Source organism: Neolamprologus multifasciatus, chromosome 7 (assembly GCF_963576455.1).
Source record: "Neolamprologus multifasciatus chromosome 7, fNeoMul1.2, whole genome shotgun sequence".
Taxonomy (NCBI): domain Eukaryota; kingdom Metazoa; phylum Chordata; class Actinopteri; order Cichliformes; family Cichlidae; genus Neolamprologus; species Neolamprologus multifasciatus.
In genome coordinates, this window is record NC_140445.1 from 32,877,156 (window position 1) to 32,891,895 (window position 14,740).

The 14,740-nt window shown below is 39.3% G+C and overlaps 1 protein-coding gene across 1 annotated transcript; it reads right to left on the reverse strand.

The window, feature by feature from the left end:
- Positions 1-1,473: 1,473 nt before the first annotated feature.
- On the reverse strand, positions 1,474-14,473 carry bnip3lb (BCL2 interacting protein 3 like b). Its single transcript, XM_085164970.1, has 6 exons — positions 14,158-14,473; positions 9,301-9,526; positions 6,058-6,127; positions 5,617-5,720; positions 4,824-4,973; positions 1,474-3,905 (listed from the first exon to the last, which is right to left on the reverse strand). Exons 1-6 carry the CDS (start codon positions 14,207-14,209, stop codon positions 3,857-3,859), a joined length of 651 nt encoding a protein of 216 aa, XP_085021096.1. The 5' UTR covers positions 14,210-14,473; the 3' UTR covers positions 1,474-3,856.
- Positions 14,474-14,740: the final 267 nt, after the last annotated feature.

Here is a 14,740-nt window from a genome sequence, read left to right on the forward strand (position 1 = left end):
CAAAGGCTCGGTGGATGAGGATGTTTCAAAGAAGAAAAATAAAAGAAATAATATCTTCTGATTGGTAAGACTTTAAATAGACAGGTATGAACATTTAAAAACAAGGAGAGACATTCCAAAAGCATTTAAATGTATAATTTACCGAAATGTCAACTGAAATTTGACTTTTGGGCATTTCATCATCTCTTAAAAGGCAACCTCAGCCACATTTCTTTCTCTGCTCTGAGAATATTAACACTGTAATGGTCAAGAGCTCAAAGGAATTTCCAGAGAAGCTTGATGCCCCGGGTCTTAGTTACGTGTGCTAACTCATCAGGAAAGCACAGTTTTTGGACTGGATTGCAAAGTAATAGCTGTGGACTTTTCATAGTAGTTGTCTATGGAAGTAAGTCAGAGGAAAATCAAACTCTAGCTAGAATTTATTCTTACAAATAAGACAAGCACAGTTGAGTCCTCTGAATATAAAAAAATATATACACTCACGGCCAATTCATTAGGTAGACCTAATACCAGGTTGGACACCCTTTTGAATTCACAACTACCCTAATTTCTGGCATAGGTTCAACAAGGCAATGAAACATTCCTCATGATGGCATCACAGTTGCTTTAGATTTGTGAGCTGCACATCAAAGGTGGGAAACTCCCATTCCATCACATCTTAAAGATATTCAATTGGATTGAAATCTGATGGCTGCAGAGGCCATTTGGGTAAAGTGAGCTCATAGTCATGTTCAACAACTTTGAGATTACGTGAGTTTTGTTGCGTTATCCTTCTAGAAGCAGCCATCAAAAGATGGGAAAACTGTGGTCATAAAGGGATGGAAATGGTCGGCAACAATACTCAGGTAAGGTGTGACATTTACATGATGCTCACCAAATACCAAGGCTGTCAAGAAAACATACGTCACACCATTACACCTGAAACTTCAGTCCACGTTTTAATGTTGTTTACGCTATATTTTGACCCTTCCATCCAAACATCACAGCAGAAATCAAGACTCAAACCAGCCAACATTTTTCCAAACTTCTGGTATAGAATTTTTGTAGTCTATCCACTTCAAGGTTCAATACATTATGCATATAGATATGCCGTTCTACCTGCCTTGGTTGTAAAAACTGTTCAGTAGCTCAGTAGTTTCTGAGATACTGTGACCAGCCCATCTGGTTTTTAAGTTACTTAAATCGCCTGTCTTCCCCAGTCTGATCCTCAGTTTATACTTCAGCAGGTCCTGATCATATGTACAGGCTAAATGCAGTAGGTTGCTGCCATGTGACTGGGTGATTAGACTACTTTAAACAGCTTCAAAAGATTAATTTAAATATTGCAAAGCCAACATCAAAACAAAGCAGTTGAAAATGACCTGAGTATTCAATTGAGGTTTGTAAGAACTGCAAGGTGGTGCCTCTTTCCGAAAATAAAATTTAAACTTCAGGTTGTCAACTTTCAAGATAAAGAAAAAAAGTACAATCATATTGCTTCATTCAGGTAATCTTTAATGACGAAAATGTTCATTATCTTCTCCAATGTAGTGGGGGGAAAAAGAGATTAAAGAAAATGTAGCATTACAATAAACACTTTCATACCACGAGTCTTTCAGCTCCTTCCATTTCTATTCACATTAGGCCCTGCCATCAACAATGGAGGTCTTTTGTTTTCACACTTTAAATCATGATCCAGGTCCAACATGACTCCTGTGTGTTCACAATCTTTGTCCAACACCAAGAGAGGAGAAAAAAAACAAAAACATTTCAAAAACAAACTACACAGGAGAGAAGGATTACCACTTTCAAATGCTGCACATACAAACATAGGCAGAAAGAAAAGGTTAGTATCTCTGTGGCTGAAATGAGAACATCCACACCCCGCAAGTGGTTCTTAGCCAGTCTTTGAGTCAGCTTGTATGCATGATGAGGAGTCAAATTTTACTGTCCCCGTATCCTTTAAGATTTTGTATGTTATTATTTTGTACCGTAAAATTTCACAATTAAATTCATTTTTGAAAAGGAAACAAGTCCCTGTTAACATTTTTCATTTTGCATTTATGCTTGACTTCGTGTCATAAACAGGAAGAAACGGTCAAGCTAAAGCAAACGTGTTGTGTGGCGACTTACAGGAACTCATTGTGGTGCTATATGCTGATACGCGAACATTAATAAAGTAGACTCGGAGCAAGTGGATAAGGGGAAGAAAACTTAAAAGCACTCAGCTTACTCCTCGATGACTAAAAATAATTACAAAATAAAATAAAACATTTGCTGCAGGTGGAGTGCATATCGACTCCAAATCAACTCTGCAGAAACGCCAACTGACTTCAAGTCATCTGGACCCAGGTTGGCTCAGACAAACTGATCAGCTTCAGAGATAAAGTTTTCCATGCATGCTACAGCCATCCTAACATTAGAGCCTGTGTTTACACAAACTTTCCTCCAGTCAGTCAGAAGCTGCTGCAGCATCACGAAAGAGAGATAGACATGCACAAGATTGAGAACCACTGGGTACCTTCTGCCTATCCAAATTGATCCCTTCATCTGCAGCGTCAAGTTAATTCTCCTCGTTTTTTGTTTTGGCAAACCTGTTGGAGTGTCAGGAAGCACGGCTGGCTGTATCATTTTCCTTAATGGCTCTAAAATCTTTGGAAGTAAATTTCCATGTATAAAAGTAACTTGTTTCATGAGATACCCTCTAAACACTCAAAATGTTCTCAAAGCAAATATCTAACTTCTTTTTTAATCTCAAATCAAAATCTCACTTTTAGGCCTTTTGGTATCGAACCTTTGAACAATACAACGCGTGCACTAATTTGAAACTATTATCGCATAAAGTCCAGCCCAGTCTAGAGTAAAAAAAAAAAAAAAAAAAAAAAAACACATGCAGGAAATGATCAGTTATGCTCCGCAGAAACCAGGAGGCTCACTGAAAGGACAACTTAGACGCTCACAGTTTGGACAGACAGATGAACCTTTCCTGAAACATACACCACTGTTACCCAACCATATTGGTGTATGTAAAATACTGTTAGTGTACACATCGAATTGGACGCACTGCCTGCCTTTCCATCTACAACCTGTATTCCAGTTCTTGTCACCAAGCAAAATATGCAATCGTATGCACATAACTGTATATTCTCACATAAATCTAACGGCAGACAGAGCCAGACTCCTCCAGTGAATTTCATGAGAGCTTGCGGTATGGGTTGGCCACTGTGGAAATGCCTTTCATTATTTAAAACTTTTCAGTAAACCACCATCATTACAAAATAAATTATTAAAAAAAAAAAAAAATCTAAATAAAATGGCTACTCTGAAAAAGGCATGGTCACATTTTAGTCTGCGTAGCCAAGTCTGAATTTGCTTCCAAGGTCGAGTACTGGGCTACACCTGCAGGTGGCACAATCTCTGGTCAGTTCTATAACAGCCCCCCCCTCCTTGTCAGTTAGTCAAAAGGGCACTAAAACAGCATGTGTAGAAGAAGAGTTTGGTTTGATGCTGCAACCCTCCCTGGAAACCCATGCATTATAAACATTCCAACTGATGAGGAAAAGGAAATAGGTCCTTCATTTCTGAAAAGTTTATGCAAATTAGTGAAAGATATTGGGGAGGTCAAGAGTAGGGGGAGTATCAACAGCCAGTAAGAACAGTAGATCAAGAAAAAAACAAAAACAAAACAAGAGGCAGGAAGGAGGGGAGGCTGAGGAGGAAGAGGATGCACTTCTCCTGAGAACATGTCATATCTCAGGGTTTAGGAGGGGTAATAGGGGCAAGCAGGACAGGGAGGAGAGACAAGCATTCTTCTCACGACAGAAAAACTTCCTCTGACGCTTGCCCACTTCTGAGGCACTTTTCTTCATGTTCATGCTCATAAAGAGCTGGTGGGTGGCATGGTCAGCCTCTTGCCAATGTAGACCCTGAAAAGAAGGTAAATGACGTTAAACACGATTGGGTGTGGTGGTTTAATCAATGAGCTAGGCAAGGTGCCTAAAGCCTGATCTGAGGTAGGGGTACCTCAATTACTCTGTCACCTTTCAATGAATCCATTCAAAGTAAGTGGACATTAAACCAGTGGTTCCAAACTTGGGAGAGCCAGTTTATATGAATCAAGAAGCTGCACACGAGACTGAAAACTACTGGTGCTACATAAGTCAAACTGAATTGAACTCTATGGGGAAGGTAGATGACAGTGGTAGAACTATACCTTTCAAGGGTCCCATTATAATAACGTTACTTAGTTACTGCTTTAAACAACTTCCCAAAGCAACTCCTGGAGACTGCCAAGTCACAATGACTGCTTAATCTGCAGATTTAATGCTAAATACTGTTTTGCATTGGATACATTTCGCTCTAAAACCAACCCTTTAGTTTGAATGCAAATGCCCAGCAGACATAACCCCCCCCCCCAATATGATTGGTTCGTTGATATCTCCCACTGAATACCACATCATGTTCAGCAGATGATGTCTGAAGTATTAATGCTGTGTAATGATTGTGTCTGACTGGGGAGCCAAGATTATTGTACCATGTGTTATCACAAACATCAAACCCCTGGGAGTGTCACTGTGAAGCAGCAGGTGTGCAGCCTTTTAGTCTGCAGCTGTTCTGCCAACATACAAAAGAGTGGTTGCAGCTGATGTTTGTCTGTGGTTATACAGCTCCCCCTGCTGGGGTTATGTACAACAACATGTTTTTTATTTTTTATTTTTAAAGATTATCCTTTTTTGACATACATTTAAAAAATAAATCAGTTGAGCAAATTTCACTAACTACTGCCAGTCTTGCTTTAGACATAACACACGCTGCACAGGTGATCTGTGGTGTTTGATTCTTACCCCAGCCCCAGAGCGAGGATGTGTGATAGCAGCAGCGAGGGGATGAAGACTTTGAGGAACTCGGCAGAGAAGATGCCTCCTTTCTTCATGGCCCCAGTCTTCCTCATACTGAGCGTTACTGAGCGTCGGGGGTGCCGGAAATGAAATTCCCTGTTTAAAAACACACGCATTATAGATGCAGAACAGTTGCTTCATAACCTAATGCCTCTCAATAAAAGGTAAATATAGCTGTAAACATAACTTTCAGTCACATATGAAGCAAGCAAGCTCTTTCTGTGTAAGAGTTTGCACCTTTTCTTTGTTTTATACCTGCACACCTTAAAACACCTCGCGTGTTGGAGAAAAGTAGCAATTTGAAAAACACTGATGTGAAGAAAACTAAGTGATTAATCAACTAGTTTTAATCCCACAGCATTTTCAAAGCTGGTACCAATTGAAAGAGATGTTTGAGGCAGGGGTTCCCCTCTGATTTAATTTCACAATTTTAATTCCAGTCACAGTTTAGCAGGCAAATCTTCTTCACCTGCTTTTTACCCAGGCCTCAGTCTGTGCATGAGAGCTTAGGTTGTATCACAGATGTCGTGCACATTTATCTGAGATACATTACAGGGGTTTAAGTAATATATAGCTTTTATTCCAGCATCAGAGCTGACACCTTATAGCAGCTGGCTTCGTATTTGTTCTTTAGAGTGACTTTATTACCATAATGATCATTTCCTTTCTCTGCACAAACGAGCAGCTGAGCATGATCACTTGCACGCAGAAGGCTGATGTTTACAGAGTTCAGACTTACTTGGGGGGAATGTTTTCCGGTCGACTAGACCAGTCTGCAACCCAATCTGCGTCCTTCATCAAGATGTCCATGTCCTTCTCCTTGTCCAAGACATCCTCTTCAGCCTAAAGGCATAAAAACATGTAGTTTAGTAATAAAAGCCTGCAGTCTTTAGGACCCTCACAACCTGTCTGTCAGGACAAACGAGACTTGTTTGGAATATTTGAGCATGTGCATGCCATGTTTTCAGATGTCTGACACCAGGAAAACACATAAGTAAAACTATAATACTGATGACAGGCTGTGCGGACGATACAGAAATACACACTGGGTGTGGCAGCCATCTCCATGGAAACTAAAGGCAGGCAACGGCTGTCATTCCCCTCCAGGGCCAGTGGTTGAAGCTGCCATGGCAACAGACTGATGAAGCATATGATAGGCATACATATGCTTACGTCTTACCTGGCTGTCTCTTCTTTCCGCGTCAAAGATGATCTGACCCTCATCCTGGGGAGAGTGAGGTCGTGGGGGGCTGTGGTTTAAAATAAATAAATAAATAACAACAATAATAATAATTTGACAATTCCCTCATTTAACTTTAAAGTAAACAGGTGATGTACATGTTTTGCGTTACCAGTTATCAAAGCAGTACAAAAGCGCATATATGCTGTGGTAATGTGTTCTACATACAGAAAAAAATATTACTTTAATATCAGCATTTATTGTACCAGTACCAGCTGGCGGATCCTTATCAAATTGATCTGACACACAGCAATACACAGTCTTTATGCATTAGTTTACATTGCAACACTAGGCTGGACTGGATCGTATGACCCAAGACAACAAAATCCAAAAATGAAGGCTCCCTATATTATTTTAACCTTGGGGTAGAAAAAAGCCCCAGGTTTGGGTGGTATTGCAATATTAAAGTGTACTTCAGAGAGTTAGAAACCATAGGTCATGTAGCGTTTACAGTGTGAGAAATGTTTTGTCACACAATCTATAAACAAATACCACTAAAGCCTATTCCACAGCACATCCGCCTTGCCGTACCACAAGCACTATGCCTTATAAATGCATCGCCATCATGGATCTGTGAAATATTAAACAAATGAATCACTTAATATGAATAACAGGATTAAACTTGTAGCTTGTATTTATTTGCTATGAGTTAAAAGTCCTTTAAAGTGCTGCTCTTCCTTCTAGTGATGGGATTTCCGGCTCTTTTTAGAGATCCGGCTCTTTCGGCTCGGCTCACTAAAAAGAGCCGGCTCTTTCGGCTCCGAACCGGCTCTTCAGGCTGTTTTGTTGCTTTAATTATTTAATCATTAACAATAATATAAAATTATGCAGAAAAGGAATTACTAATGTAAAAAAAAGTGGTTTGATTTATATATGTTTATATATGGCCCCTAGAGACAAAGCACGTACAAACTCTAAAGCATATACAAACTCCAAAAAGCACGTACAAACTCCAAAACACATTTCTAGCGTTTACTGAACTTCCAAAACAGACTCAGATCACTTAAATTACACAATTGAAAGCATGTGTGTATTGTTTGTGTATTTATAGACAAGCACTCATATTTATTCAAATAATTAAAAAAAAAAAAAGTTCATTTACCTGTTACTACCACACACCAAATCCGGTTGTTGATACTTCCTGGCTTGTGTAGCCACTAGGTAACAAAAGCTCAACACTGCGCCCAGCATCCTGGAGCACTTCTGTTGTCTTTTGTACGTGATTCTGAGTTTGTATGTGCTTCTGAGTTTTTACGTGTTTTGGAGTTTGTACGTGCTTTGTCTCTAAGGGCCACCATAAATATACTTTATTTATTCACTCCACATAAAATGTAATAAATAAATCATATAATACAAAAAACAACTATTTACATTTTAAATTTTTAACTATTTAAATTTTCAGCTTTTTCCTTTTAAACAAATTTAACTTGAAACAACACAAAACACTGCAAACCACAACACAATTAAATATAAATTAAAATATTAAAACAAAATAAGATGCACATTCTATTTCATATGGGCCTGCATGATTTCTGAATCCTTTATCATCTGCAACTGAAAATAGTGGATGATTACTATACCTTTCTAATGTGACGTTGTTGCCCCTGGCTCTCTTTCTCTCTGGCTCTGTTCCTGTGCTACTGCGAGTGTAACTAACGCCCCTCCCCCCTCTGCCTAGCGCAAAGTGCGGAGTTTAGCGGAAAAAAGGGCGAGAGAGAGGGTGAGAGAAAGAAAAAAAAAAACAACCCACGGCTCCCAATAAGGAGCCGGCTCGCGTCGTTCACTTCAAAGAGCCGGCTCTAAGAGCCATTTCGTTCGCGAACGACCCATCACTACTTCCTTCACTCTGACCCCTCTGATGAAATGTGTGCCAAGCGTCTCAGAAAGATAAGTAAAGAAAACACTTGCCTAATTGCCTCTGAGCAGAATGACACCAGCCTTGCTCTGAGAGTGTTATGACAAAATATATGTCAAGTGCTTGTGTCCCTGATCATTTCTGAGCAGTCTGCTGATACACTGCTCTCAGCTCAAATATCTGAAATCATGCTCAGGTGACTTGCTGACAGCGGACTGATAAGGTCCCTTTTATCACAGTTTTGAGCATTACACACAAGCACACGATGTGGCTGTCGGGCAAAGGGTCAGTTTGTTGCTTACATCCCAGATAAATTGTGAAGTCTGCTATGGAAAGAAGAAGCAAGTCGACTGAGACCCTTTCAACTCTGAATTGAATCTGATTTATTGTGACAGAGAAGCCGCTCCCAAAGAGCTTTTAGAAGCAAACTGCCCAGTATTTACCACCTTGTAAGACCGAGTTTTTATGTTGCACAAAGTCTTAATGGAGCCTAAAAGCAATTTTCTCAATGGTTGTTGGGTTTTCACACCAAAATGCACAGATAAAAGCTGGTTTTATAATAAACATATGTCAGGAAAAACAATAGAAGAAAAAAAAAAGTGCAGCATAGTTTCTGGTTTAACATCATCATGCTAGTCAGGTGACAAGTGTGTTTACACTGTGCCCTGAAGATATCACATCTGATAGGCTGTTAGCACAGTGAGCTAACACTTCATCTAGTACTATTCCCTGTCATAGCATGTCACTGGTAAGAATCAGGTGAAAATAAGGTCATCATAGCCAAAACCCAGTATTACTTCAGAGGCATTTGACTTGCTAATACATGCTGCCTGTTAGGTTAGTATAAAAAGGGCTTCAATTGTGCATTTTAAGATAACCGTTTCCAGTTTTTAACTTCTAAGAATAATACGTAATAAGAACATAAATATGCATAATTTTATTTTAGCAATTCGTATGGCTTTAGCAAAAAATAATTTTATTTTATTTTTTTTAAATCTGCCTTTCTGAAGCATGTAGCTTTACGCTGAGAGAAAATTCACAGGAAAAAGCTGGAGAGGAATCAACTTCCCCAGGTGACTAAATCTTCTATAAATACAGGCCTTTATGAACCCATGACTTTCTTGACTCTTGATCGTGATTAAACTCCTGTGTCCTAATCTGTGTTTAATGTCAAACAGATCTGGGAATACAGGAGGATTTGCAACTAAACTGGTTTTATTCTGAAAGTTTTAATATTTGCACTAAAAATGAAACTTTGTTGTTAAGAATAAACTGAATAGGTTAGAGATATACGGAGGAGCTCAAGCTATGTTTGTTCTTAAAAGTACCTGTCACAGGACGAGTTGCTGCGGCTTGATTCATGCTGGGCATCCAACAGGATCTTTTCCATGTCTCCGTTGTGGATTGAAGAAGAGGATGGGACATGCTCCAAGCCTCCCACTATGGCCTCCTCTTCCTCCACCTGAGGGAGCGGCAGCAGGCCCGAAACAGAGCCAACTGTTGACAATGACTGGGCTTGGTGATTTCTGTTCATCTCCAACTCCACCCAGGACCCTGAGGGAAGAAACACAGAAATATTATTCAGTATTTGTTTCTTTCTGATGTGAGTTAAAGGCTTCATTTTAAAACATCTTCACTCAAACAGAGAAGAGGTTTGCTACTAGGCTAACTGTAATCTCTCATAAAAGGTGTTCTTTCAACAAGCAGATAGAAAACTAGCGGCTTTGGAATTTACAAGAACTTTGAGTTTAAATGGCCAAAGTTATATTTCAAGAAATACCATTTACTTTCCATTTGTTGGTCTTTTACTTATTTACAAAAAAAAATAACAGTAAAATATTCTTGGATCTTTTCTTTCTATTAGAATTAAAAACAAAAAGATTGTTTATATTGTGATAAGAGAACCATTGTCATCTTAAATCTTTTTGTATAAACATGAGCCAGCTTCTATTTTTAGAAATCCAGTTGACTCTATGGACATGTGTTGAGCTAAAGATTAGATTAAATTTTGCATTGCTTTTCAAAAAGGGAGACACGTGCACATGCTTCCCTGTGCATGGACTTGAAAATAAGTATTCAGGTTATCAAACAGTTAACTTTTTAAAAACCAATTTGGTTAACATCCACCACTTTTTATAAAATAATTACAGACTTTAAAACAAACAAACAAACCAGACACAATGACAGGACATGTTTAAAATGTAAATTTCCAAAAATGTGCCTTTTTAGCTTGTGAATGAAATAAAACCCAACCCTAAACCTTGATGGGTTGCAGTTAACAGGTCAGATCCTAGAGCTGTGCGGGATAGGTCATTAACTACCCTGATTAAAGTTAAGCATTCTTAGCCTTTGAAACTCACTGCTGTGCCCAGTAATGCGTTTCGAGTTGGTCTAAGTAAACTTGTTTATACCCGTTACTGGCTTGCAGAGAGCTAAAGAGGAACCTCAAGCAGGCTCTCCATAAGGAAACAGCTCAGCAGGTCTGACCACACAATAGAGAGCAGGAGAGAAAGAAGAGCAGACCACTGTCAATTTTTTTTTGCTCGTAGAGCGATAAACAACAATGGATAGTTGAAGTTTTGTTCAAATGGGGTGGGGGTAGTTCACCTGCTCTCAAGTTACAGTTGCAGGAAAAACCTGGAAGTCTGGTGTGGGCTTGAATCGCATTCAAGCCATAAAAGTATATATCATATATGGGTATACCTAATGCCCCAGAACATTTTTATCCATTAAAAATGTATGTTTTGTTCTAAACCGTAAACACTATTTGTTACCAACTCACTGTGTGTTGATAGAAGCATATAGCTATCAACTCTCTCCTAATTAGCCTCATATAGAAAAATGAGAGTTGTTAAAAGGAAATCTCATATTAAATACAGTTCTAAATGGCTTTAATTTTTCATCATCTACATTTTTAAAAAGAGGAAGTGAATCAACTGTAAGCTTACAAATTTCCCACTCTTTAAGCCTGTAGAACCTGTTCAAATCATAATTTATCTCTACAATCATGGATAATATGGAAAGCACAGTAACATACGCAAAGAATGGTTTTATAATGACATAATATTTTTTCCCGTATGTACTAAGGAAAAGTGTAGAACAAGTAACCATCATCAAAAAGATATTATTATAATAATTTAAATAGAGATATCTGAACGAGGTCCAGGGCTGTAAGTGACCAAAACTTACATTAAGTGTGACCTGAAATGACCATTTAAGTCCATTTAAGTGCTTATATGTCATATAGGTCATATAAGCACCTATATGACCTATATGACCTAGGTCTGAGAGGCCTTTCCCCATAGACACAGGGAAGTCTTTAAAACCACTGATTATTATTATTTTTTATTTTTTTTAAATCTTTGACTTTTGTATGTCTACATACATTAGTCACAATTTGACTGATTTATGTCTGTTATGACAACAGAAGTCTCTTTGCCACCCACAGGGTGACAGATTCCTTGAACTATTAGTGAAAGCGGCAAAGTTTTAGCTGGAGACTTGGAAGACATTTCTCTCAGCTGGCATCTGACTGGTTATTCAGATGATAAATTGCACATGTTGTTATCCTGCCACGACCCGTCACAATATTTGCCTTTTGTTTTATGGCTGGTACAGGGTGTGACAAAGCCACAGCATTCCCTCTGATTAAGGTAAAGCGGCCTTTACTAGGAAATCCAAGCAAAAACATGCAAGACAACAAAGACAGAGCATGTCAACAATCATTTCCTGAGGGGAATTTCCTGGAAAGAGAAACTGGGCGCCCAAAACTGGCAGTTGAAGAAGTTAAAAAGTAATGTCATTTTCACAGCCCTGTGGTGAAAGAGCACCTAGTGTACAGTATGTGCTGTGGCTGTGATATATGACGCGCTGTCCCCATTTGTACGTGATGTCTGACATGAACTGGTAACTAAAGAGTACAGCATGTCAGAGATGGGTTACAAATTTAGAGGGGCAGATTAGCCAAGTCTAGAATTTTGAGAAGGGGGTGGGGGGAATCTTTACGCAGCTTTAAAACACTTTCTCCTCCTACTCCACCAAAAAAAAAAAAAAAAAAAAAGGAGGAGGAAGTCCTCATAAATATTACCATTACAGTATGTAAACACCATGTGGCACAGAATTAAAACAGGCCAGTTAAAAGCAAAGGGTGCAGCCCACCCCTCCACCCCTCCCCCCTCTTAACAGGCCTAGACTCAGCACACTCATCCTGCAGATTACACGGTGGACTGCAAGCCAAGCTGCTGTTGACAGGCCATTGTCTCCACTCTGTGGACTAAAACCACGTTGCCATGGTGCTGATGCATCCGAACATTCTGGCCCAGCCCAGCCATCAGCTGTTGGTGGGGTTCGTAGGGGTGAGACATGATAGATATGACCTCTGATCTATTGATGTTAAGGCTCAAGCTTATCCATGGTCGCATGTTGGGACTCAAGACCCCTGGGATTACATAACTATATTTATGACACTGGTGTGAGTGAGAAAACACCTAAAAAGAATCAGATTACAAAGTGCACTGCTGGCCTCTCCCTTGTGATAAGCACAAGGGCTAGCTGTCCTTATAGGTGTGTCACAGGTTTTTCTGTGACAACACAAACAGCACATGCACTGAGATCCACATTTTTTTCCTTTTTGATCTTCTAATTTGGGCAGATGATATTCAACAGGCTGTTTCATATATATACTAAAAATGTCTGCCATGAACTCGGGTGGAATACAATTACCATCCAGTGACCAAAAACTGGCAATTTTCTAGCCTTTTTTTTTTAGAAGCAGCTAATCTCCACTGGTTGTTCAAAATGATATATGTGTGTGTGAAAACCAGCTGGAAAGTTTGTTTCCTATCCAGCAGACTTTGGCTTAAAATTAAGCAGCCTCTGTGTTCTTACATGCTGCCTCTTGTATCATACTCCTCACCTCCCCAACCAATTTCTTTCGTCATGTGTATAAGGTCTGTCCCCTTGTCGTTGTGGCCAAAAATGGCATGCCAAGTCATTGCATGCTATTTATGTTGTAAAACTTGAATCACAAAAGCTGTCTAGGCAGAGCACCCCCTCAAGTAAGTAAGCCGGAGTGTCAGCGTTCTAATCACACCACCTTTAAGGGCATGTTTTAGACAGAGGGATGCTAACCAAGTTGCGGTCAATACTGGACAATCCTTCACACCCTTGTAGCTGTTCAGCACAAGATTGAGAGCCATAGAGGCAAGTTCAGCAAAAGACTCATTCAAACACAAGAAATCAAACTTTATAAATGCTCCTGATGAAACCTAGGTGTTTTTCCACTTATAATATCACATCTATACTGTACATAACATTAGTTTAACTTTGGGATATTTCATTTTAATTTAACATTAGTTTTACTTAATTTTGTTGGGTATTTTTTGGAATTTTTTATATATTTAGAGATTTTCCATATTTGTATAAATGAACATCTGTAACAAAACAGTATTCTGATTTGAATGCAAACAATGGTCTTAAGTAAAATATTTATTTCATATCTTTCTATAAATACCAATGGACTCTGTTAATAAACTACGAAACTAAAGTAAAAAACAAAACAAAAAAAAACAAAGCAAAGTGCAAATGTTTAGACAGACATTTATTTCGCAGAATAAATTAAAGCAGATGAAAACCAGGGGAAAAAAGGGAAAGAATATTAAGTTTTAATTCCGCTTATCAACAAAACTTATGTCGACGGGAAAAAAGTTACATGAACGACAGAAGTAACCTCAAAACTCCAAGCAAACGAAAATCTTAAAGACAGTACTTTAGTTTTCTAAATTTCTTTTTGCTACTTTCCAAGAAACGAACGATTCAGGTTAAATTACCAAAATGCATTTCCCCATTTTTGCCACTTTGAACTTTTTCGATCTAGCCTTGTTGACAAAGCTTAAACTCCACATCTACGTTCTACCTACCAATCGCTGATTGGCTTAGGATCTTGTCAATCGCGCGTACAACTAAAACACCATTGGTCCAAACAGTGTCAATAAACACACGGAACATACCGTTCTATAAACCGTCCCCCTTGTAGGCAGCTTTGCCGTGAAAAAAATACATAAGCATACAAAATTACTGGTTAGCCCTGCAATAAGCCTACTATAAAAGCATCCAGAAATTATTTTAGAAAGAATATAGACCGGGTAGCTGTCACAGTTGAGCAGTTTGGTTAGGATTTAGCTTACCGTTTAGCCCCGAGTCTCCGTTGTCTGTAGAAGTAGTGTTAGCGTCGGACATCGTCGTGCCTGGCGAGCAGGATGGGTTGCATAAAAGGCTCGAGTCAGTGCAAAAGGCGCAGTGTTTTAGCTGTACACATTCAGAGTTGTAACAAGAGAATAGACCCGAGTCGTGTGCTTTTTTTTCGTTTTGTTTTTTTTTTTTTCTTAAAGATGTGGGTTGAGGGGGACAGCAGCTAGCTAAGCTACAGCACAGCTGTCGCTTGTTTTCGAGCGTTAGCTGGTCTGGAAGCAGCCAGTCTCCCCGCGAGCCCGCTCACGCCTTCGCTCCCTCCCTCTCTCCGGGAAGCTGGGTGATGACGTCACAGCCTCCCGTTGATAAGCGCGAGAGAGAGGGGGAGTCGAATTACATAACGAGGCGGAAAAAACAAAACAAAAGCTCAGGATATTACATGCATGAATAATTGGAAAACAACTGAAGATCCAAAGTATATATTTTTTTAAGCATCGGCATTTGTTGCTCACGGGCTCTGAGTTTGCCATGCAGGACGGGACGTGTATGCCCCCACGTACACACGCGGTCAAGCCACGA

Bases quoted from the DNA above. Each gene is read 5' to 3' on its own strand.
- bnip3lb (XM_085164970.1), bottom strand. From the start codon at position 14,209: ATGTCCGACGCTAACACTACTTCTACAGACAACGGAGACTCGGGGCTA. The intron at 9,527-14,157 runs GTAAGCTAAATC...TTCTTCCCTCAG, and splicing joins CGGAGACTCGGGGCTAAACG to GGTCCTGGGTGGAGTTGGAG. The intron at 3,906-4,823 runs GTAAGAATCAAA...CCTTCTTTTCAG, and splicing joins ATCCTCGCTCTGGGGCTGGG to GGTCTACATTGGCAAGAGGC.